The 25,490-nt window shown below is 43.9% G+C and overlaps 3 protein-coding genes across 7 annotated transcripts in view; 2 read left to right on the plus strand and 1 right to left on the minus strand.

Annotated features, from left to right (window-relative positions):
* Positions 1–12: 12 nt before the first annotated feature.
* Positions 13–6,400, plus strand: trim59 (tripartite motif containing 59). Its single transcript, XM_069148220.1, has 4 exons — positions 13–2,135; positions 2,250–2,471; positions 2,613–2,822; positions 3,755–6,400. The coding sequence occupies exons 1-4, from the start codon at positions 1,881–1,883 to the stop codon at positions 4,379–4,381; spliced, it is 1,314 nt and encodes a 437-aa protein (XP_069004321.1). The 5' UTR covers positions 13–1,880; the 3' UTR covers positions 4,382–6,400.
* On the minus strand, positions 5,333–25,482 carry smc4 (structural maintenance of chromosomes 4). 3 transcript variants are annotated; one of them, XM_069148213.1, is made up of 24 exons: positions 25,467–25,482; positions 22,330–22,487; positions 20,978–21,168; positions 20,174–20,365; positions 18,958–19,134; positions 16,781–16,945; positions 16,285–16,412; positions 15,934–16,074; positions 15,258–15,408; positions 13,153–13,317; positions 12,788–13,021; positions 12,479–12,664; positions 12,070–12,231; positions 11,560–11,785; positions 11,346–11,422; positions 10,437–10,589; positions 10,143–10,269; positions 9,843–10,032; positions 8,254–8,398; positions 7,440–7,613; positions 7,039–7,221; positions 6,579–6,811; positions 5,924–6,107; positions 5,333–5,550 (listed from the first exon to the last, which is right to left on the minus strand). In XM_069148213.1, the coding sequence occupies exons 2-24, from the start codon at positions 22,475–22,477 to the stop codon at positions 5,386–5,388; spliced, it is 3,897 nt and encodes a 1,298-aa protein (XP_069004314.1). In that variant the 5' UTR covers positions 22,478–22,487; positions 25,467–25,482; the 3' UTR covers positions 5,333–5,385. The 3 variants fall into 3 exon arrangements, with proteins under 3 accessions (XP_069004314.1, XP_069004313.1, XP_069004315.1); XM_069148212.1 differs by lacking the exon at positions 25,467–25,482 and adding an exon at positions 24,293–24,500; XM_069148214.1 differs by lacking the exons at positions 22,330–22,487; positions 25,467–25,482 and adding an exon at positions 22,008–22,073.
* Positions 25,011–25,490, plus strand: part of ift80 (intraflagellar transport 80 homolog (Chlamydomonas)) — a 32,607-nt gene continuing 32,127 nt past the window's right edge. The window contains exon 1 of one of the 3 annotated variants that reach the window (XM_069148218.1): positions 25,011–25,234. The gene's annotated coding sequence lies outside the window, so the exon portion shown is untranslated. The other 2 variants (XM_069148215.1, XM_069148216.1) reach the window with 2 other exon arrangements.

Raw genomic sequence — 25,490 nt, forward strand, 5'->3', positions numbered from 1 at the left:
GTGCGATGTTTTTTTTGCGTTCATTTGTATTTATTTTTTCTCTTTTAAAAAAAAAAAAAAAAAAAAAACGTGTTTAAAATGGCCAAACGCGCCTGTTTACATCAACGGTCGAGCTTGTATTCAAATCGAGAAAAGGCGAAGCCTGATTGGTCAAGGAGACCGTTTGTCCGCATGCGCTCTACGGGGAAAAAAAAAAAAAAATACAAATGGTGCGTTTGAAAACTGTCGGAAAAGTAGGCTTCGTGACAGGGATGATGATTTATGGAAAGAAACTCCGATTTAAGCCACAACAAAAACCTAAAACTTCACAAAACACGTTTTGATATGCGTGCGACTTTAGATACAGTCAATAGTTTACGCGGTTTTTACACATCGGCTACAGTTAGTTTGGAAGTGTGCTTTCGTAGCTAGATCAACTGCTGCTGCTGCATCCGGGAAAGTGTGGACTTTTACTAAGTGCACCTGGAGGCAGCACGGGAAGGAACAGGAAATGAAAGCTTTGTATTGGGACACTTTTCTCCGAGCAGACGGTGAGTTTGTAAGCACAACATTTCTCCCCGAAAGCTTTTTTTTTTTTAAATCGTTAACGTGTCACGAAGACTAAAGCTAACAGATGATACAACAAGACGACAAAGTCATCGGTAGACGGGGTGCTGAGAAACCGTTATGTGGACAGCGTGTCTAGTTTCCGGGAGCGGCAGTTTAGTTACAAGATTAAAAAAAAAAAAAAAAAAAAAAAAGTACAATATGACACATTTTTCTGGTTAAAATGTTGCCGAAACTTTCCTCTTCATCAACTGTGAACTTTCTGTAGTTTTCGAAAAAAAAAAAACATGTCACGTGTCCGCACAATAATCGGTACTGTTGAAGGTACCAGCACACGTCGATCAAAGTAGCTCTGCAGTAATCATGATTGATGATAATGGTCCTGATGGGCACCTGTCACTTGCTTGAATCTGGGCGGGGGCCGGCTTTTAGGTGTGTGCGTGTGTGTGTGCGTGCGTGGCGTGCGTGCGTTGGCATCGGGCCTCCTATTGTCTGCGGTGCTGGCTGTAACTGGAGGAGAGAGTCCAAACTCAACACATAACAACAGAACTAATCCGGTAACGGGAGCTGAGGCGGTTTTGGGCCGCTCGCTTGTTTTTCAGACTGGATCTGCTCTTTCACACAAGCTGGTTACACTTGAGTTTACATGTTGAACGTGTAATTACCACAAAAAAAAAAACACAAAAAAAAGCTTAAATTAAACTTTTAAAAGCCACTTTATGTAGGAATCTTGTGCAATCCAACTAAACTCAAATCATTTACCTCCGTGGTGCTGGTAATGTTGACTTTTTGCTGACAGGTGTTATATTTTAACACACACACACTATCGTGAATGTCTTACCGGGTCCGCTGACCCGAGCCGTAGACCGGGAGGGCTGGAGATGGAAGTTTTGCAGTCTTGAAAACCGCTCACCCGAATCTTTTGTTTGTTACTATTTAAAATGAATTTCGCAGCTGAATATTGATTTTATTATTCATAACACGGGTGAATTTTGACTGGCGTTGATCAAACACCCATGAAATAGGCACATTTCCCATTCTTCCTCTTTAAATGTCTCCTATCTGATCAATAAAAAAAAAAAAATTTAAAAAAAAATCCAGAATATTTCCGCTTGCTTTCCGGGTATTGCTCGGAAAAGTGACTCTTGAAGCCGTCCCGTCAATTTTTCTGTTGATTGACAGTTCAAACCGCGCTTCACAGTGGGAGCGACTTTACTGTACTTTTCTGAACAGGTGCGTTTTAATCCATCCTGCAGTCCTGCCAGATCTTGTCCCCCCCCCACCTGCCCCCCCCCCCGCAAACTGTCCATTCCCCGGTCTCCCAGTCTCCCGTCATGGACAGCCTGGAGGAGGACCTGACGTGCTCCGTGTGCTACTCCGTGTTCTCGGACCCGCGGGTCCTGCCGTGTTCGCACACCTTCTGCAAGACCTGCCTGGACAACTTGCTCCAGGTGTCGACCAGCCACTCCATCTGGCGTCCGCTCCGCCCGCCGCTGAAGTGCCCCAACTGCCGCGGCGTGGTGGAGCTCCCCCCGGCGGGCGTCGACTCGCTGCCCACCAACGTGTCTCTGCGGGCCATCATCGAGAAAGTAGGAGGTGAATCCGTTCCCGCTGGATCGCGTCGCTGTCTTCACTTCGTGCTCATTTGTCTCCCTCTCCCTCCCTCTCCCTCCTCCTCCGCCCCTCCCCCGCCCGTCTAAAAGTACCAGAGCGACAGCGAGCCGCGGCCTCCGTCCTGCCCGGAGCACCGCCGGCAGCCCCTGAACATGTACTGCATCCAGGATCGGCAGCTGATCTGCGGGCTGTGTCTGACCGTCGGGCGGCACCGGGGACATCCCATAGACGACCTGCAGGCGGCTTTCACCAGGGAGAAAAACACTCCGTCGCTGCTGCTGGCCCGACTCTCGGAGCAGAGATGGGCACAGGTGGGAGGGGAGGGGGGAGGGGGAGGGGGAGGGCAAATTCACGTCGAAAAAGACGAGTCATTTTATTTATTTATTTATTTATTTTTTACTAAATACGCGCCGAAATGAACACCCCCCCTCCCTCCGACCTTTTTCGTTTAGGTGTGTGAGGTGGGGGAGCAGCTGGAGCAGGAGAAAGGCCGCTGCGAGGGGCTGCTGAGGCAGGACCGGCTGGAGCTCAATCAGTTCTTTCAAACTCTGGAGGTGGAGCTGGCCAGGAAGAGACAGGCGTACCTGGAGGCTCTGGACCGAGCCGGAGCGGAGGTGTCCCGGGCCTACGACCCCCTCATCCGCAGGGTCAAGGAGCTGCAGGTGTGTGTGTGTGTGTGTGTGTGGATAGTTTAGCTCGGGGAATCGGCGCGTTTCGGGAGTTTTATGCCAGATCCCGTCCGGCGTGAAATCGCCCAGGCGGGACGAACTTTTACGAGGCGACGCTACGGTGGAGCTGCAAATAGCATTTTTTTTTATTTTTTTTATTTTCGCGAGCACGACCGTTCATTTCCACGAAATGTTCAGCAGATAACGAAGAAGGTCCGTCACGAGTCCCCCCCGGGGGCGACTTCTTCACGTCGGGTCGGCTTTGTCAGACGGAAAATATGAACGCGTAAACGACGCAGGAGGACCTCGTCCCCGGAGAAGACGGGCCCGTCTGTAAAATGCGACTAAAAACCAGAACGCGATGATTCGCGAATCACGTAAACCCGCATTTCATTTCGAAGCAGACCGAAGACAACGCGTCAAAATGCCGAAACGGAAATTTTGATTGTTTTATGAAAAACATGCGCCCCTTTGACGTTTTACGTCGGCAACGCGTCTCCAAAAAAAAAAAAAAGTTGCGACCGGGTCGAAGAAAGACTGCAGAAGCTGTTAGGACACCCGGTGGGGACATCTCGCAGCTAATTGCGTTACCACGACAACAAAACCAATAATTGGATGGCGGTGATCTTCGGGCCCTCGGGCAGCGCGGACACCATGCTGGAGAGGAAATCACTGCACGGGCTCAGGAACACTTCTGAAAACCGCCGTCTGTGAACGCGGCGATGAGCTGCGTTCACAGACGGGCGGTTAAAAACGCTCCAAAAAAAAATGTTTGGGGGGGGGGAGGTGGGGGAGGAGAATGGGTTCGTACAGCAAGAGAAAAAGAAAATGTTGGTGAGTTTTGGTCGATAAATCAATTACTATACCGTCGACGACACGTCAGCGACGTACAACGGCAGCCGGTGACCGTCTCCCGTCTCCCGCAGGAGGAACAGTTGGACCTGGTGTCCCTGGGCTCGTCGGTAGACGAGGAAGACTCGCCGCTGGTCTTCCTGGAGCAGGTGTACCTGTTCAGAGAGAGGGTGGAGGAGTTCATCACAACCCCGCTGCCCTCGGTGCTGAACCTCTCCGTCACCCCGCGAGCAGCGGAGTTCCTCCGGCAGCACTGGCCCGCCGTGACCATCGGGAGCCTGGAGGAGGCGCCCGTCCCGAAGGTGGGCTGCTGCGCCAGATGCTGCGGCGCGGAGGCGGAGGCGGAGACGGCGGCGGCGGGCCGGCCCGACGGGGTCCGGGACGGGCGGCGTGAACCGCGGCCGGCCGCGTCCGCGGCGCTGCTGGGGCTGCTGCTGCTGCTGCTGCTGCTGACGGGGCTGTGGTTGGACCCGGTCGGAGGGGCGACGCTCGGCTTCCCCCTCCCGTCTGGGCTCGGCCAGGCGGTCCACGGCCTGAGCTGCGAACTCGTCACGTCTGTCCGGGACGCGGCGGGGTCGGCGACCGCGGCGACGGAGGCCGCCGTACGGCGATGGAGCTCGCAGCTTTCTTCGGCGGGGGACGAGGTCTTTCGGCGGCTTTCCGCTTTACTTAAAACAGCGAAAGAGACCAAGTGGAACTGACGAGAAGCCGAAACGGTCTCACTTCCCTGTTCTGGCAGTGAAGGAAAAAAAAAAAAAAAAAAAAAAAAAAAAAAAAAAAGCCACCCTCAAAACACGTTGTAAACGGAAGCTACTTATCGTTTTTCCATTTCTGGGTTAATTTACATAAAATTTGCACCAAAAAAAAAAAAGACGAAAGCGGTGACTATAACATTTTGCCGTCTGCTTCGCAACAAAAACGAAAATTGTTTTTCGATTTGGAGCAACATTGAATCGTGCGCGCTGAAAGTAGATTAAATGGAGCAGACTGCGTTGCAGGTCTTTTTTTTTTTTTTTTTTTTCCTGACCTGGAGACTCTCTCCGGTTTTCGTCGCTGCCTGCCGGCACACACCGAGACTCATCCCGGGAAATTCAGGCAACAGATACGCAGTGACGCACAAGCCGAGTGACTTCGCAGCCTCCTCGGATGACGCCGCGGTGACGCCGAGCGGCTTCCTTACTGCGCCTTTAACGATCCCCGCCTCTACCGCAAGTCCAGCTGGATCCATTTTTTTTTTTTTAAACCCCGTCGTTACAAACAGAAACCGTTAAAGAGCACCGGTTTACAGTCGGGTGTTAAAAGTCGTTACATTGAAGAATCGGACTGAACAAATAGCAATTTTGAGTGTCAGAAGTTCCTAACAGACGTTATGCAGAGATGTCGTAGCGCTTGTAGTTTAAAAAAAAAAAAAAAAATGTACGTGTGATGTATTAATAAATATTTGAAAGGTGATCTGCTGTAGATCGGCCACCTGTAATTTTTGACGACTCCTCAATCACGGCGAAACAAAAATATTTTATCCAAATTTTCTGCACACGATGTAAGCAACGAACCAAATTCTTATCGGGAAACGTTTATTGGTTTAGAAAAACAGAGAATAGCAGCATTTCGGTGTAAAATGAATTGTAACATATTTACATGGCCTTTTTAAAAAATAAAAAAAAAAGTTAAAACCGCGGAGAGACAAAAAGCTTCGTTTTCGGGTCTAAGCGGTGACGGCGTCGTGCTCTTTAAAGACGATGGTCTTGGGGTTGATTCCCACACTCTTGGTGGTGTTGTGAGTTTTGTAGATGCCGATGAGACGGTCGGCGATCTCGAACATGTTGTTCCTCAGGGAGATGATGATGAACTGAGCGTTCTTGGTTTGCTCCTGCAAAGAATAATAATAATAATAAAAAAAAATTAAAAAAACAACAACAACAACCAACAACACAGTTTTAGCTTCAATCGAGCATCAGCGTGTTGCTGCTCCAGAGGTCAAACTGTAGCTTTAAGAATGAAGTGGACATTTATTCAAAAGCTTGTAAAAACAATGGGAACATCGGAGGCCAACAGTTAAAAGGTTGTACTTTGTTTTGTGTGTATATATATATGTATATATGTGTATATATATATATATATATATATATATATATATATATATATATGTTGGTGTGAGAACGGGAGGCAAATCGTAAAACGAGGTGATAAAGACACTCCCAGGTCCAGACAGTTTTGACCAGTTGCAAGGCGTCTTCGCTTACGTAAATGTAACAGGCCACAATGGAGACGTTCTTGAAGTCGAGAGCGGCGTCGATCTCGTCCATGAAGTAGAGCGGCGTGGGTTTATAGTGGTGCAGAGCGAACACCAGCGCCAAGGAGCTGAGGGTCTTTTCTCCTCCCGACAAGTTAAAGATCTTTTTCCAGCTCTTCTTCGGGGGACGAACACTGGGACGGAAACAACAACAACAACAACAAAAAAAGGAGCAAACAAAAGGTCAGGATTTATGTTCGGGACAGGAATCGACGGCGGCGGAACAATGCTTGTACTGAACCGAACCGCCGTCGTCGTCAGAAACCGCGTCGACGCGCGGCGTTTATACTCAATGTACGCAAATTGTACTCAAATCTGTTTCTCTACAGGTCGGTGCGTTAGTTTTGTTACGCATTTTGTTTTTGTTGAACGCGTGCAGCACTCGAGTGCCTTAAAAGACTTCAAAAATAAAAGACAGAAAAAGCTACTTTGTCGTGTTGGGTTTTGTTTTTTTTTCCTCTCCCCTCCGCCCTCCTGCAAACGTACCGAACCGAGGTGAAAAACTGAGCCGCTCGGCAAAAAAAAAAAAAAAAAAAAACACGTTCCTGCGGTTCCGCTCGTTTTCATTTTTCTGTCTTTTCTCTTTCTGTCTCTCCGTCTCTCACCTGAACATGATGCCCTCGGAGAACGGGTCTAAGCTGTCCACCAGCTCCAGCTCTGCGTCACCACCCAGTGTGAGCATCTGGTAGTTTTCCTTCAGCTTGTTGGTGATCACGTTGAAGCCGGTCATGAACTCGCTGAGTCGCCGTTTGCGCAGGTCCTCGTAGGCGCGCTTGAATTTGTCCCGGTCTGCGGTGATGTCGTCCAGCTGGGACACGCGCTGCAGGTACAGCTCCTCCTACACACACACACACACGATGACGTATAATATAAAAAAAACAACCAAATGTGGCTACAGCCACTTATTTTTGATCACTTCTAAAGAGGATTTCCTCGTTATTTTCCACCCACTCTTCACGTTTGCCCTTTTTATCGAACAGCATATTACGCCGGCCTCCGTTTCTCATCACGTCTTCCTCTTAGACGGGGAAAAAAAAAAATAATAAAAAAAACCCGCCCGTTTACCTTCTTCTTGTACTCGGCGATGGCCCCGAGGTTGGGCTTCGTTTGGGCGCATTTGGTCTCCAACGTGATCATGTTGTTGATAATGACGTTGGGGTCCGAGATTTTGTCGAGGTCGGCGGGAGTCAGAACGGGAAGTTGTTCCGCTGGCTTGTCCTCGACGGTGTGAATGGACAGCTTGGTGGCCTGCGCAAAACGTGAACGACGATGACAAAAAAAAAAAAAAAAAAATCGCTCAAATGAACAACGGCTTAAGCTACGAACAGAACAACCTGTAACTTACAGCAAATCAGTGAAGGGGGATTAAAAACGGCGTCTTAAAATATAAACCGGAATGACTTAACCCGACGCCCCCCCCCCCCCCCCCCCGCCTCACCTCCTAACTCCCCCCCGCCCCACCTCACCTCCTTCTGCCAGTGTTTGATCTTGTTGTTGTGCTCGGCGATGGTGGTCTCGATCTGCTCGACGCGGAGCCGGACGCTCAGGGACTCCTCCTGCAGCGTGTGCTCCTGCTGCTGCAGGACCTTGATCTCCTTCAGCACTCCCTGATACTGCTCCTGCACCTCGGGCAGGGCGGCCTGAAGGACAGGACAGGACAGGACGACGACGACAAAACAAAGCCGAGTTCGGTGTCGATCGGAAATTTCATTTGTGGAAATCGCAAGCTGCAAAACAAACGTTTGACCGGTGTCCCCGACTCCCCAAAAAGCCCGAGGGCGAAGCCTAAAATGTTTTATTTTCTCTCAAACGACAGTTGACGCTCGAGTTTATTTTCACGGAGGACTGAAGCAACCAGAAAATGTTCACATTTAAAAAAAAAAAAAAAAAAGATGGAATATGAGAATTTGGGCCTTTTTTTTTTTTTTTTTCATTTAAAACATATCATTTCTCAAGAGTCGGCAGTTTTTCTGTTCATCAACTAATCAAGGAATCAGCGCAGCTCTGTAGGAGTTGTTTTGATTTAAAAAAAAAAAAAAAAAAAGGGGAAAAATCATATCGAAAAATGTCTTCGCTTTAGTTTTTACTTCGTGAAGAACAGGTTTACTGCTGACACACACACAAAAAAAAAAAAATCTTCTGGGAGCAGAAAACCAACAGCTTTGAGATGTACTGGTAGAAAATATGTGGGCGTCTGTCTGTGCGAAACGACTACAAAAAAAAAAAACCCAACACAAAAAACCAAATAATTAAGACATAAAGTGAATGAAAAGTGCCGACCTCGGCCTCCTGGCAGTCGTTCATGACCTGCCCGGCCTCGTCCTCCAGCTTCTTCAGTTGCTCTGCGAGCTGAGCCATCGACTTGTCGTTGTCCTCCAGCTCCTTCTGCAGCCGAGCCGCGCTCTCCTCGCACTTCTTCAGGTTGCTGGAGAGGGAACCGGAGACGGACGTTACTCTCCCGCCCGAGCGTCGGGTTCGGTCCGGCAAAAAACAACAACAACAACAAAAAAAAAAAAAACGCGTTGCCGAGCGACCGCTTCGTGGTCGTGACCGTCGGCTCGGCCCGACCGATACGGGACGTCTGGGGCCGATGCCGACGTTCGCCCCGCACGACGCCGTTCCTTATTAAAAGCTTCCCCGCCGGGGCGACCCGGTTTCAAGAGTACCCGGTTCAATTCCCGCGCGGCCGAACTCTTCCTGCGGCGTCATTCCCCTGCTCTCGCTCCGTCTCCGCCGTCGCAACGAAGACACCTTCTTTCTCTCTTGGCAAAAAAAACAAAACAAGGAACACGACTGCCTCTTGACACCGCCGGCACCGTGTTTTCAATTTGGCAAATGCGCATCCCGGGTGTTCTACCCGACACGTTTCCGTTGCCGCGGCCGCACGGGGGAGGGCGGGGAGAGTGATTGGACGCGGCTCATAAATACAACTTGTTAAAACCAGGCTAACGGTAATCCCTGCGCCGCTGCACCGAGACCGTCAATCGCATTAATACGGCGCCGCGTCCAACACAAACGCGGATCGGCGTCGGCGGCGGCGGCGGGCCCTCCCCGAGAGGAAGGCACGCCGACGGACGAGTCGTCCCGTTTCGCACGCAACGTTTTTCAGAGTGAAGACGGTCACGTTATTGCTGCGGTTTGTAGAACCGCGTTCTCTTAAAAAAAAACAAAAAAAAAAAAAAAACCCGCTGCCGCGACGGCTCGCGAGGGAGTTTGTGCTCGTTCACGGCCGTGCCGAGGCTTTTCGGGCTCTCGGGACGCGCCCTCCGCGTCGCAGCTCACGAGCTCCCCCCCCACCCCCCCGTCGTTAATTGGCCGGGACAGCCCGCCGAAGCCGAGCGGACCGCGTCCCAGATACGGACGCCCGTTTCAGTTGCCGCGACGACCGTCCCGAGGGATTTAGTGAACGTTTCCTGGCGCCCGACGCTACTTCCACGCGATGTGTTTCTGTTGATTGCTTGTCACGCGGACACGTCGCGCGGGCGTGTCGCCGCTACTCGCGAACAGGGAGATGTCTCGCAGATTGGATCACCGCACGGACAATGCGGGATTCTCCGAATTGCCGGCCTCGGCGACACGTGATCGGGGTGACTGAGTGGCGGGCGGTGCTGACGATCGCTACCGAAATGAAAAGGAATACAATTTTTTTTTTTTTTTTAAAAAGTTCAGCATTTCGCTTTTGTTTCCTTGCTTACGCTTGTTCACCGCTCTGGACGGTCTCCCGCTGAGCGATTCGCACGCAGTTAAACCGGACGCCGCGCCAAACGACCGCGCTCAAACGAAGCGGTGCCGCAGGGCGACGCGTTTCCCGACGCGACGGCCGACGCCAAACCGTGATTCCGGGCCGCGACGAAGCGTCAACTGCTCACCGGTCGGCAGTCTTTATCGCCACCCGGGCCTTGGTGACGGTAGACGAGCAGTCGTCCAGGTCCTTGTTGAGCTTGTCCAGTTTGTCCTGCTGAGCCTTCAGCTTGTGGCTGTTGATTTCCACGATCAGGTTGTGGAGCCTCTTCACCTCGTTTTCCACCTTCCCCGCCTTACCGGATGCTTCCTCGTAGTCTGAGAAGCAAAAAAAAAAAAAAAAATGACGACGAAGTGCGCTACGACCGTGAATATTGACATTATTTTAACGAGGACATTTCTCTTGGCCGTTTCCAGGAGAATCCTACCTTTCTTGAAGGCCTGCAGGCTCTTCTCCATCTGTTTCTGCCTGGACTTGTCTGGGGCAGCTGCCAGCACATTGGCTTCGAGTTCCTTAATCTGAAGTTTCAAGTGAGTCTCCTGGTCAGCGAGACTCTGAGGGGAGGAAAGAAGGAAAATACTCACGTAGATTTTCAAAAAAAAAAACAACAACAACAACAAACATTTTACAGTTGCTTTTCACATTTCCCAGTTATGGATTGAGATCAGAAATGCACCCGAGACGAGTGAGACGCAAACGCCGTGAATGAAAAACCGCGTACAGTCATGCTGTTGGCGTATTTTTCCAGGGTGTTCTTCATGTCGCGGAGCCGCGGCCGCAGGTTCTGGATGTTCTCCTCCAGCTGCAGCTTTCGCTCTTGGCAGCCCTGCAGAGTCGACACTTTCTCGTTGAGGCTGCTCTCCATACGGTCCAGCTGTAGAAAAAAAAATAAAAATAATAAATAACGCGAAAATCAGCACGTCTCGCACACCCGACGACTCGCTCCGATAAAGATCTGACGGCGCGGTACGTATTCGTCCGGCATCTCACAATCCCCCTTGTAGAAAATGGTGCGCAAAATTTAAAAAAAAAAAAAACGTTTTGAGGGGCGAATAACATCGAGGAATTACTGTTGGTGTCTTTTAAGTTTTTCTGGAAGTCAAAACATTTAAAAGACTGGCAAACTCCCGTTTGTTTGCGTGCGCGCGTATCCTGTCCTCGGGGCCCGGCTGCATTTGCGCACCGTTTAGTTAAAATATCACAGATCATGTGTGATCGTAACGGGTTTTTTTTTTGTTTTTTTTCTCAGATTATGTTATGATTGAACATGCAGCATGTTGAAGCTCTGAAGTACAATGAACACAATCACATACTGTTGTTTTTTTTTGTTGTTGCTATTCTGCCCAATGTAATCACTGCCGTGAATGAATGGCTTTCAATTAAACACAAATTACACTGGGTTTTGTTTGCACAGTGGGCACAGTGAGAGTAAATCTAGCCATTACCCTGGAGTCAAATACATTTCTATAAAAAGTTTGAAATAAAATGTGGTTTTGATTTGAAGTAACGCGAAACCTTTTCCCGTCTGGAAAAAGTGAAAATAAAGTTTTGATTTTAATTTCGGGGGTTAGTGTAATAAACACTAACCCTGATGTGTGTGTGTTATTGTTTTTTTTTTTTTTAAACTTACCTCCACCTGGGAGACCTCGGTGCCAATAGAAGAGCCCATTCTGCCCTTCATTACTCTTCCTCCTCCAGTCATAGTTCCTGTGAAACACGCACAACATAACCACGGTGAGATTTTTTTTTTTTTTTTAAGTCTGCCTTCAGTCAAAAGGATCTTCACTGAAAGAGCCCCGAGTACATGATCGGGAGAAAAAAAATGGAAAACGTAGGCCGCCCACCGGCCATCTCGATGATCTGTCCCTTCAGGGTGACCACTCTCCAGCGCTTGTCTTTCTGGAAGGCCATCCTGGTGGCCTGCTCCATGTCTTGGGCCACCAGCGTGTCTCTTAGGGCAAAGTAGAAAGCTGGTCGCACACTCTCGTCTTTCACTCGCACCATGTCAAAGAGACGAGGGCAGTCCTCTGGGGTGCGAATGGGAGCCATGTCCTTCTCCCACTTCTTCATCTGCACAAAGAAAGCAAAGAGGGATGAGAAGTAGCCGCAAGATGAGGAGACTATTTGTTTTACTAAAAAAAAAAAAAAACACTAAAAAACACTAAAAAAAAAAAAAAAAACAACAACCTGAATACTTAACATGGTTTAAGAAGAACTTTTGTAAGTGGATAAAGGCACTGATGCTGTTGACTTTGAGTATTGGAGCATTAGCAAAAAAAGATAAATAAAGGCTTTAAAACACAAAACCATCGGTTTACGTCCTCGAGACTGAGGTTCCCAAAAGTCCTCTTTACCTTGTCCAGACCGATGAAAGTGGCAACTCCAATGTTCTGTTCTTTGAGGAACGTGACGCATCTCTGAGCCGTGTCGATGGTATCCACCGCAATGTTGTCCAGAGCACCACAACTAGAGGAAATGGCCACATCATACTTCTCATCGATGGCTCCAAGGTCTCCCTACGGGCACAGAAAAATACATTAGTAATACAGCCACTGTAGATTTTTCATCATTATGGACGATGAGTGTTTTACAAGTAAAATACAATTCATTTGCAAAGGCGGAGATGTTAACTTGAGTGTCTCATCTTAACCGCAACGAGACTGTATTTGTTGTGCACACCGTAATATGAATGAAAGTGTTGCTGGGTAACCCCGGATCTTATCGTTTTAACAGCTTTTTTTTTAATTTTTTTTTTTTTTTTACCAATCTTCCAAAGATGCCGGGGATCCTGCCGCTCTTCTTCTGCTGCATGAGGGCATCCAGGACTTTTCCTCGACTGCGGTTGGAGGACAGAGAGCTCTTGGCTTCGTCCACCTTCTGCCTCAGTTCCCTCACCACTTGCCGAGTCTCATTGTCCATCTTCATCAGCTGGTCCAGCTCTGCCTCGTCCTGCGGAGAAACGGGTGGGAGAGGGGTGTGTGGCGGCTTCAGCACAAGCTTGGGATGTCTGCTCGCGTAAACGAGGCTTCAACAACATGGCGTCTGAACAACTCTGCTGGTGTTCGGCTCTACCTTCTTGAGCTCCCGTTCTTTCTGCGGTATTTCGACTTGCAGGTCTTTGATGGTGGCGCGGCGCTCCCGCAGCGTGTCAGAGGTCGTCTGAAGTGTCTGCTTGGCCGTGTTGAGCTGAGTCACGGCCGTGTTGTGCCGGCTAAGGTAGATGTCGAGCTCCGACTGAGCGATGTCCATGCGAGAGCGGGTCTCGTTTACAGCCTTGCTGAGTTCCATGAGCTCTTTCTCTTTTTTCTGGAGAATAGGAGAGGAGCGGTAAGGTTGGAAAACAAAAAGATCTTTGACAGAACAAAAAAAGAAAAAAAGGCAAAATTTGCCATTTCAAGTTAAACCAACCAAACCGACGACAAGGTGACTCTACACACCTCTTTGTCCTGCTGCAGGCCGCTGGTCTCTTCCTTCAGACTCTCCATCACCGCCTTCAGTTTTTCCTCTTCTTTCACCTTCTGCTTCTCCAGCTCTTCCTTGCGAGCCGTTGCCTCCGAGATGGCCTTTTCACTGCTGGCTGGTACACCGCGCACTTCCTCCAGCTGAAAGATGAGCCAGACAGGAGAACGTACGAGAGCACATGAGGTGTGTCCAACTCTGGATTCTAAGTAACAGAGGCTACATGTATCTGGGTTCAACCCGAGGACATGATTCATTAATACACACTCCTGCCAAACATTGGAGCAACAGCCCTTTTACTTCCTAAATTAGATAAGATAAAGAGATCAGTGAAGACTACAGGAGACAAGGGGTGTTAAGGTGTAAAAGACTTTTTTTTTTTTTTTTTTTTTTTGCCAGTGACAGCTACAAAGAAACTGTGCTGTGCATTCAGAAGTGGGCCAAAAAAAACAAACAAAAAAACAAAACACAAAAGTAAGCAACACACACCGAGGACAGAGCAAACTCTGGTTAAGACTGGCACAACAGTCGGCTGCTTGGCAGGGCTGAAACAAGGCAAGGAGTGGTGTGTGTGTGTGTGTGTGTGTGTATATAGTCTATGTTTTGTAGGGTTAACTGCGGGTGAAATGTGAATGTGGCTGCTGGGAGTGTTACACAAGCCAGGCCATAGTTGACTACCACACAGCAGAACACGGCTCCCAAGAGGTCTGCCTGCCTCTGCCCAGCTCCCCCTCTGACCAAGATGTTTCCAGAGAGCAGCCATCGGAGGTGGAGCAGATAAGGTTTTAGAGCAGAGAGGGAAAGAAGATAAACCTACAGTTACGAGAGAACTCCAGGTTTGAGTGAAAAAAGTCAAGGAGACGACGGGCAGACCTGTAACTGTGAAACAGCACACGAACAATCAACTTGTGTGTTACTTCATAGCCCCCTAGTGGCTAGTTTAGGACAGATAGGCCTTCCTGCCATGAAATTTGATTTGCAATATTAAATAGAGGTTTATTGTTTTTCAGTGGATTATGTCAATTCATTTAGAAAAAAATAAAGTGATTTATCTTTCCCCAGAGTAAATTTGTTTTTAATAAAAATTCAAAACAAGGTCCCCACACACTTTGGCATTGCATGAGTCTTTAGGGCTTCATATCTAAGACCAATATTTGCCTGTAGCAGAGTTCGCAAGTTCTTGAAGAAGGAACACTTCCCAATACAAAATTGTTCTGTGTGTAGCTATAGCTGTCATACAGAATAATGCTACTTTCATTACTGTGGAAACAACAACTTTCACAGCTGCCAGGCTTTTTGCTTAAAACTTTTTGTTTTTGTTTTAAACAAAAACTTGTATTAGCTTTAAAACATAAAGAATGCCTCATTTTCATTAAAAAAATAAAAAAAATAAAAAAAATCCAGGCCTTGATTATTTTTTAAATCATTCGGATTGCAGAGGCCATGATTACCATGACAAATAGCTATGATAACACACTTATTAAAAGTAGATAAGATAAAATGAACCGTAATTTAAACATAATTATTTTTAAAAGCACCTGAGCTTGTGATGGATGTTATAGTCAATGTGATTACAAATTCAACACATATGGGACACACAGAAGTTAAAATTGTAGTTTCTGCAATCAGTTTCTAACGTATCCCGTAGGTTGCTGTAAAGCCTTCACCAATGTCTTTTGCACTTGAAAACACTGGCCATTGTGTTTACTGTCAGGAACAGAAAATATATTTTTAGTGCCAGTGTTTCTTTGTTGGCCGCATGACAAAATAAACAGAGCGATGCCATTGGTGACTTAGTGTAACCTTGTATTAGTAAATGGCTTGTATTGTAATTATTATTATTTATATATATATGTGTATATATATATGTATATATATAAATAATATACACACACACATACACACACATATATATTTTTATTTTTTTAAGGGCTAAAATCATCATCTTCTGACAGATTATGTGTCTGTGTGCCTCTGATGAGGCACACAATCTAACTGCTGAAGAGTAGGAAACAGTAAAACAAAGTAAATGAAGCCATTCAGCTGTGTGTAATAGTGAACTACAATTTAAAGGCCAACACACCTTTTCTTTGTCCTTTTCCAGCTGCTTCTGTAATTTCTTGCCCTTGCTCTTGGAGTGTTTAATCTTCTCTCGCACTTCAACGTCCTGCAGGTCCAGCTGGGTGAACTTCTCCTTCTGGGTCTCAATGTACTTGTTGAGTTTGTTTTGTTTCCTGGTGAAGGAACAACATTTTTACTTTGTAAATTTGAGTTAACCAGGAAAAAAAAATCCACCAAAATATTAGGTAAACTATGAGAATCTGAAAAATATGGAAATCAATATACAGACCTACAAAAAGAATAAAAGGCTGCGTTTCTATAACACACTAAACTCTTTACATTAAAGCTCAGACAGTTTTCAGTACCTACACATTTAATTTCAACTATATTTAGTCAGTTTAAAATATGATCTACAGTCATCAAAGACAAAGAATTATTGAGATTATGGAATTTACAACAATACCTTTTTTTGTGCAACCATTTGTGGATTAAATGCAAATTCTTTTTTTTTTATTTATTTCTAAAAATTTCCAGACCTAAAGCTGGAATTTTTCCTCTAAATAACAATGTTTAGTCAAGTCAACAGCCACAAAATTATATATTTAGTAGAATACTTAGAAACCTTCTAAGCATGCTACAATGGTCAATAGAAGAGAAAAAGAGAACAAAACAAAAAAAGAAAACAAAAAGAGCCTTACTTCTCCACGTTTTTGAGCTCCTGGTTCATTTTCTCCATCTCCTCTGATATCTTGGCGTTTTTCTCAGTGAGTTCCTTGGTGTCCTCCAAGATATTTTGCTTTTCTTGCTCTTTATTCACCACACGTTTCTGCAGATCATGACTAATGGCAAAGAGATATCAGGTGGAAAAAAAACAAACAGCAAACTTAATAATTTACACGTGGAAAAAAAGTATTATGAGCTCTGATACCATATGTTTAAAAATAAAGAAATGTTGTTCTTTTCTATGCTAATGTTGGGTCTGCATTTTTTTTGTTTTTAGTGTTTAATTTTTCATGGACAGAACAAAGAGATGGTGCTGGTGTACTCACACATAATACTGGCAGAGCCGACTCTTGTGTTTGAAGATGTCATTCTCCAGGGTGAGAAACTCCACAGCTTTGTTCTTTTCTTCCTCCAAAGCATTCTTCTCCTTTTCCACTAGCTTTACTCGGTTTAGCTGGGACAGTGAAAAGATTGCAGTACTTAATGTCAGGTGGCAACGCTTAATGTAAATTACATGGTACAATAGAAGAAAAAGAAAAGAAAACGATAATAATAATAATAATTTAAAAAAAAAAGGAAAACAAAATCATCAACATAGCACTTTAGAGGTCACTGTGTGGTACACAAAAGGCTTTCCATGAAGTGCCATTAACTATATCTGATAGTAACTTCACAGTTAGACATTTTCTTTTTTAATCTCAGACACTTGCATCTAAAGCACATAAACACACCCACCCACAGACACACATTCACACGCAAAAAAGAAAACCTCCTTAAACTACTGTATAATAGTCCTAATCTAAACTGTGTGAGTGTTGTCACCTTCTCTCCCCTCTGCTCATTGAGTAGCTCAAAGCAGCGTGCCAAGGTTTGGATGGGCTCCTTTAGACGGCAAGAGCCAATAATGTCCTCTAGGTACTCCAGCATGCCCTCGTCGTGCTCTGTCTGACCTTTAGGCTTCATCATGGCAATCTGTTCCACCTCACCCTAGGTACAGTCCACAACAACATATTGGCAAAGACATGCAGGCACTCATTTACATATTTGCAGCAAGACAGTAAATGTTAGTATTTGTAAAAAAAAAAAAAAAAAATTTAAAAAAAAAATTCACTTTAAATTTTACCAATTTTTTTTCAGCTATTAAGATATGTGCCAACTGAGCTTGTAGATCTAAACTTGAAATAATAACAGTGTGCCACACACACACACACACACACACACACACACACACACACACACACACTGTAATGAACAGTGTACTGATAATGAACTTCTAAAAGGTTTCTTTGAAAACAGATCAGAGAAACTTATGACAAAAAAGTGGATTGAAAGTTAAATTACTGTACAACTACTCATTCAGAAAAAAGAAGATATGATTCAATCCATTACATGTTAGACATTGCTTCAGAACACTTGGATATTAATACTAAAAGGACATATAATCAATTCAACACCAACAATCACCAGCCATTAAAATGTGTTAAAATTATATCGACCAAATTTAAAACAAATGCTGTTGATACCATGCAAATGTCGACTTCTTAAGTACACTGCAGTTGAATTTCCAAATACTGTACCAGTACTTGGCCCCAAGTTAAGAACAACTCTGCAGTGTAATTATATTTTTCTGAACATGTGTTCATTTTTATTTATTTATTTTTAACAGGCTGGCTAAGAATAACAATAATTCTACATAAGAAATGTCAAGTTGAACACAAATTAACTCTTCATATAGTAAAAGCAAACTAAGTCTCAAATTAGATTTCCTTTATGTGTGTGTGGGGGGAAAAAAGGCAGCTCATATATTACGTTTATGTATGAAAGAATGGAGAAGTGAGCGGAGGAAGGGGGAGAGAAAAAAAAAAAATCCCACGTCATCCTTTGCTCTGACCAGTGCACAAAATAGACAACTTCCCTTTGCCAGAGGTTTGGAAAAGTGACCTTGGAGAACAAGCTCAAGCCTCTTCCCATAGTTATGCAGCCATGTCATAGAGCCAGACACCCAAGGAAAGTGAAAATGGACATGCACACACACACAGCAGGACAGATGTAAGTGTTCCCTTGAAACCACAACTTTTTTTTTTTTTTTTTTTTTTTAAATAATAAAAGAAAATGTAAGATTTAATCACCCATCTTGCTCTGCTCTGACACAAGTCATCAGCCATTATACCTTGAGTTACTCACTAATAATGGGTAGGTCACACATGTATTACAATCAGAGAGGGTATGAGTGTAACTAGTGAACTGGTTCAGACTCAGTGCAACACAATGCAGCAGAATAAAAAAGATAATAAAAAAAAAAAACCAAATCTAACAAGAAAAGTAATTCTAAAATATTCAGGAATAATTATATTCACAATGAAGGCAAAAAAATAAAAAATAAAAAAAATAAAAAAAGTTTAACCGATATTCAAGCCATGGTAATGGAGGGTGTTTGATCCAGCCACACTGAAGCAGCACTGCTAATATTGGGGTTGGGGTCTATTCTCACACGCCAATATTTACGTGCTGCTAAAGCGGGGCAGGTACATGGGAAGGGAAGGGGAAGGGGAAGGGAGGGGAGGTCCAACCTGTCCCTACTGGTGGGTCAGCCTCATCAAGGAGTCCCCCAATAAAAATCCTGACTGAGTTGTTCGTGTGTAGCAACTCACATGCAGGTCCATGTACGGTTAAAATTGCATCTTTTCCTTAAAATTCTAAAGCAGCGAATAATGGTTCGCACCTTTTCCACATTGTTACAAACCATGATGCGCTGCTATAGCAGTCTAAGGGCTGGCAGAGGGCACGTCCTCTCTCCTATCCAATTCCAGTGCAACAGGTTATTCCCACAGACAGGCATGACTTTAAGGTATATATGAAACATTTGATGCAAAGTGGACTGGGAAATGGGCAGAGAGCGAAGAGCAGGAAATCTCTTGACAGAATGGGATGGTCACAGCAGGGATAGAAAAGCAGAGTTAGAAGTGGAAAAGGAAATGACATGAAAAATGTGCAATTACCTGTAATATCAGAAATCTGTTGTGGTCTAGGTCAATACCATGGCTTCGGAGCAAAGCCCCCACTTCTTTGAATGTGGCTTTCTTGCCATTGATATGGTAGGCCGAGGAATTGTCTTTGTTGGCAGTCCTGGAAACATAGAACTTGCTGTTGGGGATGACTTCGTAGTCATCTCCTTCCTGGCTCAGAGGAGAGGGGGGAGGGGCAGAAGACACAGCAGCTTAGAACAGAACAGTTCAGGAGACATTCAAACCGTCCTACACATCAAATTGAAATAATCATAACGCTGACAAATCCACCGAGGGCGGTTGGAGAAAAACACATCACGGTAAAAAACAGTTAAGAAAAAGGCTTGTTTAAAAAGCACACAGCAGATCTAGGCCAGCCACAGTATGTAAATGACCTCTTTATATACTGGAGTGTATTTTAGCACATTTACTAAATTTAAGCAACATCTTGGATAAGATGATGAGAGTGCAAATACAATGCAAAAAGGTAGGTCATTTGCCTATAAATATATTTATTGTTAAAGCAAGTGTGATAATTGAAGTTGAGTACACCACTTCTAAAACTTATTTTTAAGTTTCAAAAATGGCAGCTTGTAAAGCTGACAGAGTACACAGAATTATGCTATTAGTTTAACAACTTCATTTTAATTTTCTTTGAACTGCTAAAGCAAACAGAAAGGCTTAGATATATTTAACAGTAGTCAAGGCAAAACTCCCTCACACCCCCTGTGGCAGATCAAACATAAAAACAAGATAAATTATTTAAACTACAACCAGTTTTCAAAGTAATTTGTGATCTATTGCAACTGACTGAATTTGTCTCTTAATACAAACACGCTTTTTATGGACTTTTAGAGCACAAATAAGTGGAGCCTGAACACTAAATGGCAAATATTTTTTTTAAAATATAAAAAAAATAGAGGGATCAATTCTAGCTCGATATGAATTCATTATGGCATGTGTGGGTGTTAGCTGCAACTTTAATGACTGATTTGATTCTGAGTTTTGTCACTGTTGAGATAACTGTACAGCAATATTATGTCATGACAATTAAGGGAAAAAAATATATTTAAAATTCAAGAAACATATTTATCCAACAGGAATTATTTCCAATTCACCCTTTACAATTTGGACTGCATATTGATAAATTTAGTTTGTGTGTGGTGTGTATCCGTGCGACAGAAAAACAGATATATAGATGTATATATACCTTATCAATAATCTTTTGAAAATGCACCTCCACAGTGCAGCTTTGGACATCTTTGTGTTTATCAGAGCTGTGAATCAGCACAGAGAGTTTTTTCGATCTGATCTTTTGAGCTCTGTATCCAAACACAAAGAGCATTGAATCTATCACATTGGACTTCCCACTTCCATTTGGACCAATGATGCAGGAGAAGCGCTGAGAGAGAGGTAAGAGAGAAGATTAAAAAAAAAAAAAAATTAAAAAAAAATTCATATAAATGAATTATATAAATAAAATATACAACATCCATAGACAAATACTGTTAATGTGTCAACATGAAAAGCTATACATTTAACATTTCAGCAAAGTAAGATTGTCACAGTGAACATATGCCATGTGGGTGTAGTTAAGATTTATTTTAATATGCGTTATATATTTGTAGAGCAATGAGGGGAGCAGATAAAGGTGAAAAGACAAAGCTGTAAGAAAGTAATAATTAAAAGGAAATGTGAGCACACCACTGGATCACAATCCCTTGTAAAATACACTCACTAAATCAAAATGGAGGAGTGTGACTTTTTCCACTTTGAATTTTTTTTTTTTTTTTTTTTTAATTAAACAAATGTTGTAATATGGCATCACCACTAATTTTGTACCTTTTTGTCTCTTCTGCCACACAAGTTAAGATGCAAGCAGTTACATAATGTGAAAATAAAGACAAACGAAATAAGATTGAGATACACCACAAGCATGTTTGATCTTAACAACAAATGAACTGCAGTATTCCCCAGGCAGGCATGTCATTTTTAATACCACGTTAGGTCGTACCTTGTGAAAAGGCCCCAGAATCTGCTCGCCTGCGTACGATTTAAAGTTGCGATTAACTAAATGTGTTATCATCAGGCGAGGAGCGCCCGGTTCATTGGTCATTGCTGGGGGCGGGGGTGGAGGGATGCTACCGAGAATCTCCTCCAAACTTCGACTATCAACCGCCTCGGCAGCTTCCCCGTGAGACGGATCTGTGGCACACAAAAAAAAAAAAAAAAAAAAAAAGTACAACTTTTATTCCTCTGTGCGAGTCGTCTCAGGTGGAGGGGGGCAGCGGTGCATGGGGGAGGGGTGGAGGAGTAAAAAAAAAAAAAAAAAAAAAAAAAAAAAAAAAAAAAAAAAAAAAAAAAAAAAACACAACAAACAAACACAACACAGGCAGCAAGTTACAACAGCAGTCATACGACGACGCCCGAAAAAGTTGACAGGCGTTATTTTTCTTTGTTCTGAAAACATGAGCCAGACCCCCCCCACCCCCCCCAAAAAAAGAGAAAGAAACAGCCTGTGGCCGCTTATGAACGAAGCCACATTATTATCCAAACGCTCTCCACCAAAGGCGTTCATACGCCAAAGTAGATGCGCCACATTCATTTCGTCGATGATAAATAACTAAAGTGTACATTTCGACCTCCAACCTCACATTTTCACTCTTTCCTAACTGCAGTCAAAAACACAGACCGGGGAAATCTTGTTTTCTGAAAATAACGTGTCACGTAAAAAAAAAAAAAAAACCAAAACCACGATTATGTTGCCATCACACCAAAACAACGACCTGTCCAGAAAACCTATTGTGCTCACAATAAGCATAAACAAAAAGCAAAGGAGTCGACGTTTGTCAATTAAAATGCTTGGAGCCAGACAACCCCAATGAGGCAGCTCAACATATTGTAAAGAACACAAACATCACCCACTGACTATGTTGCATCTCAAGCTTCGCATACAAATGATTTAACGTCAAGTTACACGAAATCAGCCAAAACACCGTTTTGACCAACTACACAAAACACGTTCATTATTCCAAATAAATTACCTCATTTGCTGAGTAGATCCGGGGAAGAAGTACACCCGACGTGATCCAAATCATCTCAAAATTCAGTTTATTGATGACTGGTACGTTTGGAAAAAAAAAAATAAAAAAAAAAAATAAAAAAAAATAAATATATATATATATATATATATATATATATATATATCAGCTATCCTAAGTACGTGCGGAGATTTAAGCGAGGAAAAAAAAAAAAAGCTTCACAGCTGTGCCAATTGGCTACCAGCGATGCAGAAATGCACGCAGACCCATTGAGGGAACAACTTATTTAGATTCACAGACACCAAAACAGCCTTTTGTTACTTGCCAGTTGTCGGCGGTGCCTCCTCTTGGCCATTGGAGTTGGTTTCTTGAGGGGGTACATCCAGCTCTTCCTCGGAGTCATCCCGAGGCTGCGACCCTTTCCCTCTTGGCTTGGCGGAGGCAGTTGAGCCCTTTGCAGTTTTAGATGGCATGATTTGAAATCTGAAGGGGTCATTGGTATAAAAAAAAAAAAAAAAGAAGAAGGAAAAAAAAAAAAAAAGGGAATATCCATGAGTGCTTTTTGTGTCTGTCAATCTCTCAACTCCACTTTTAGTCGGTCACACGCAGCTACTCTGTCAGGCTTTAATCATTACCACAGTCAGCTCTCTCTCTCTCTCTCTCTCTCTCTCTCTGCCGCCCATCCAACTGTTAACCGGCATATTTTGTCATATGGTAACAGTTGTTCCAATAGATGAAGTAATAACATAAATTAGTGTGTGATCTTGTGACCTGGAACAACGTGATGTATTAAGAACACGCAGCCTGAAAACGGTGGACGAGATGGGAAGCGATGTCGTCACTCTGCGCGATGATTGCAAAGAATAAGATGCAATTTTAACACTAAACTCCCAACAGCATTAAAAAAAAAAAAAAAAACAAAAAAAAACAACACACACAGGAACGGTCTCTCTCTCTGTGACAGAATATTTCTTTTTGGTAACCATCTAAAAAGTGCACGTTTTCATCTGCGCCTATACCAAAAAAAAAAAAAAAAAAAAAAAAAAAAAGTTGGGACGGTTTTTTTTTTTTTGTTTGTTTTGTTGAAAACCCTTTGCAATGTTGGGGGAAAATAAAGGTTAACGTCGACTGGAAAACACAATTCAGTTATTATGCAAATCTCTCATTCCTCGTCTCTGAGCCCAAGAACCGAAGTTTACACGGACACTGCGGAATAAACGCAGCTGAGCCAGGGCTCCAGTCAGCGGGGACGACGCGACGTCCCACCTCGATCGGAGGTCTCAAACTGACACTAATTTTAACTTTCATCCCCACGACTCTGATGTGTGTGTGTGTGTGGAGGGTGGAGGGTGGAGAGGGGCGGAGGGGGTGTGGAAGAGGGGGCGACCTAACTCGTGGGGTAATTGGCAAGCATATTCAAATATCTAATGAAACGTTATACTTATGCAAAATAAGTATCTTTGATCAAGTTTATCCAAGAGACCGCTTGAAAATCACTAACTTCGCCACGCTATTTTAAAAAAAAAAAATTGTATTATTATTTTTTATTATTATTATTTTTTTTTAATTCGCTAACGTTACCGTTAAGTTAGCTGCCGCAGCTAACTTATCTGACGTCCACACAAGCAGCCCAAGCTAAAGCTAACGCAAATGGCTAACTCCGAGGAGCCAAACTTGTCGTGTTACATCGTCGGTGACGTTAAACGTAACATTTTTGGGTAAAACTGTCGGCTTGAAAAGTTAAAACGTTATCTGATCATTGAAAAGAGGAGGTGGAGGCGGTGGGACGCTTCACCTCCCGGCAGATGCCCGACTTAAACGTTTGTGTTGAAGCTAAAAAGTAAAGTGGACGTTTTGAACGAGGAGGACGGTAAACTCCTGCCCAAAGTTTTAGCGACGTGAAGCGTGGAGAAGTCGGAACAAAGTCGAACAATTACTGGTTGAGAGGATGTTTACAAAATTGTACGTTTAAAAAAAAAAAAATAAAAAAAAAATGCAATCTAAAGTTTAAAAAAAAAAAAATTAAAAAAAATTGAACGTTAGTCTGCTCGTTTTTGTTTTGTTTTTTTTCATCGCAGCTGATGTGAAAACTCGAGTTAAATATGTTGTTTTTTTTTAATGCTCGTCCCGGTTTCGGAAGTAATAATAAACGTTATGCATTTTCAGCAAATAGACGGAACCCGGTTATTTCTCGCCGCTAAAAAAAAAAAAATGCCTCTTAAAAAAAATGTACCCCCGTCCGCGGTAAGACACACGGTGTGTCCCCCCCCCCCCTCCTCCTTTCTCACCCAAAATCGCGACTTCGGGGGGGAAAGAAAAAAAAAACAAACAACAACAAAAAAAAAGTATTCGTCAATCCAAAAGTTTGGCAAATAAAATCCAGCCGATTTTGTTCAGCCCCGTGTCGCTCCGAGCTGCTTCTTCTCTTCCTCGCTCGAAAACTCGGATCTTGTAAATGGCGCCTAAACTGTGCTGTCGAACCAAATTCGTTACAAACTGACGCAAGGCACCATGGAACGTTCAAAGGGCAAAAGGGAAAAACACCAGATTCAAAAAAAAAAAAAAAAAAAAAAAAAAAAAAAAGGGGGACGAAGCCAACTCCGCCTTACTCCGAACTAAAGAGAAATGATCAGACGGGGAGGAAAAATAAAATTAAAAAAAATTTGTAGAGCCCTCGCAATACTCGTCCTTTACTGTTGTTGTGTGTTATTTAAGGATTATTGTCAAATTCAAAGCCGAAAGTTGTTTCTTCGTATTCAAACGGTTGCCTGGTTACAGTGGAATGAAGTCCCGCCCCGAAGAATAGTTTTTTTTTTTTTTTTTTTTTTTTTTTTTCCTTTAAGGAAATATTGTTCCATGTGTCAGCGATTAATGTTCGTGTACCTTGATTTTTAACGACTCAAATTAAATACGTGTATTTAAACAAATGCCATTTATACTTGTAAATACTTATAAATATCAGTTGTCAAGGAAGCGAGATCTGCAGATCTCGCGATAACTCACTTTTCAAGCGCTTCTATGACCCAGATTAAATGGCTACCAAAAGTTAGCCCTTTTATACATTAGGGATACCTGATGATCGGTGACGGGTATGGTTGCTCTGAACTATAATGGCTATTCACGCAGGAGCTGGTGACACGCGTGCTTCGCTGGCTGCCCCGCAGTAAACTCGGAAACGACAGCGCGATGTTCGTTTGAATCGGAAGTTAACGTTAGCATTCAAGACTCGGGTGAGTTTGAAGATTGACGTTAGCAACAGTAGCCAGGTACCGTAGCAACGGTAGGACGCTTGTTTCGTCCCCCCGGAAACAGCTACCAGAGCACGCCGACGTTTGCCCTCACTTTAAGTGGTAACGCTGCATACTTTGGTCGTCCACGTTGTCTGTTTTAAACGTGTCGGTTTGACTTGTGTGTGTCGCATCCGGAGGTTTGATATACCTGAGCTCTGGTTACTGTCAATACCTGACGATGTTGTTGTTGTTGTTG

This window comes from Embiotoca jacksoni, unplaced genomic scaffold (assembly GCF_022577435.1).
Source record: "Embiotoca jacksoni isolate LCO1_2020_lvr unplaced genomic scaffold, fEmbJac1.0.p SCAF_14, whole genome shotgun sequence".
NCBI lineage: Eukaryota > Metazoa > Chordata > Actinopteri > Embiotocidae > Embiotoca > Embiotoca jacksoni.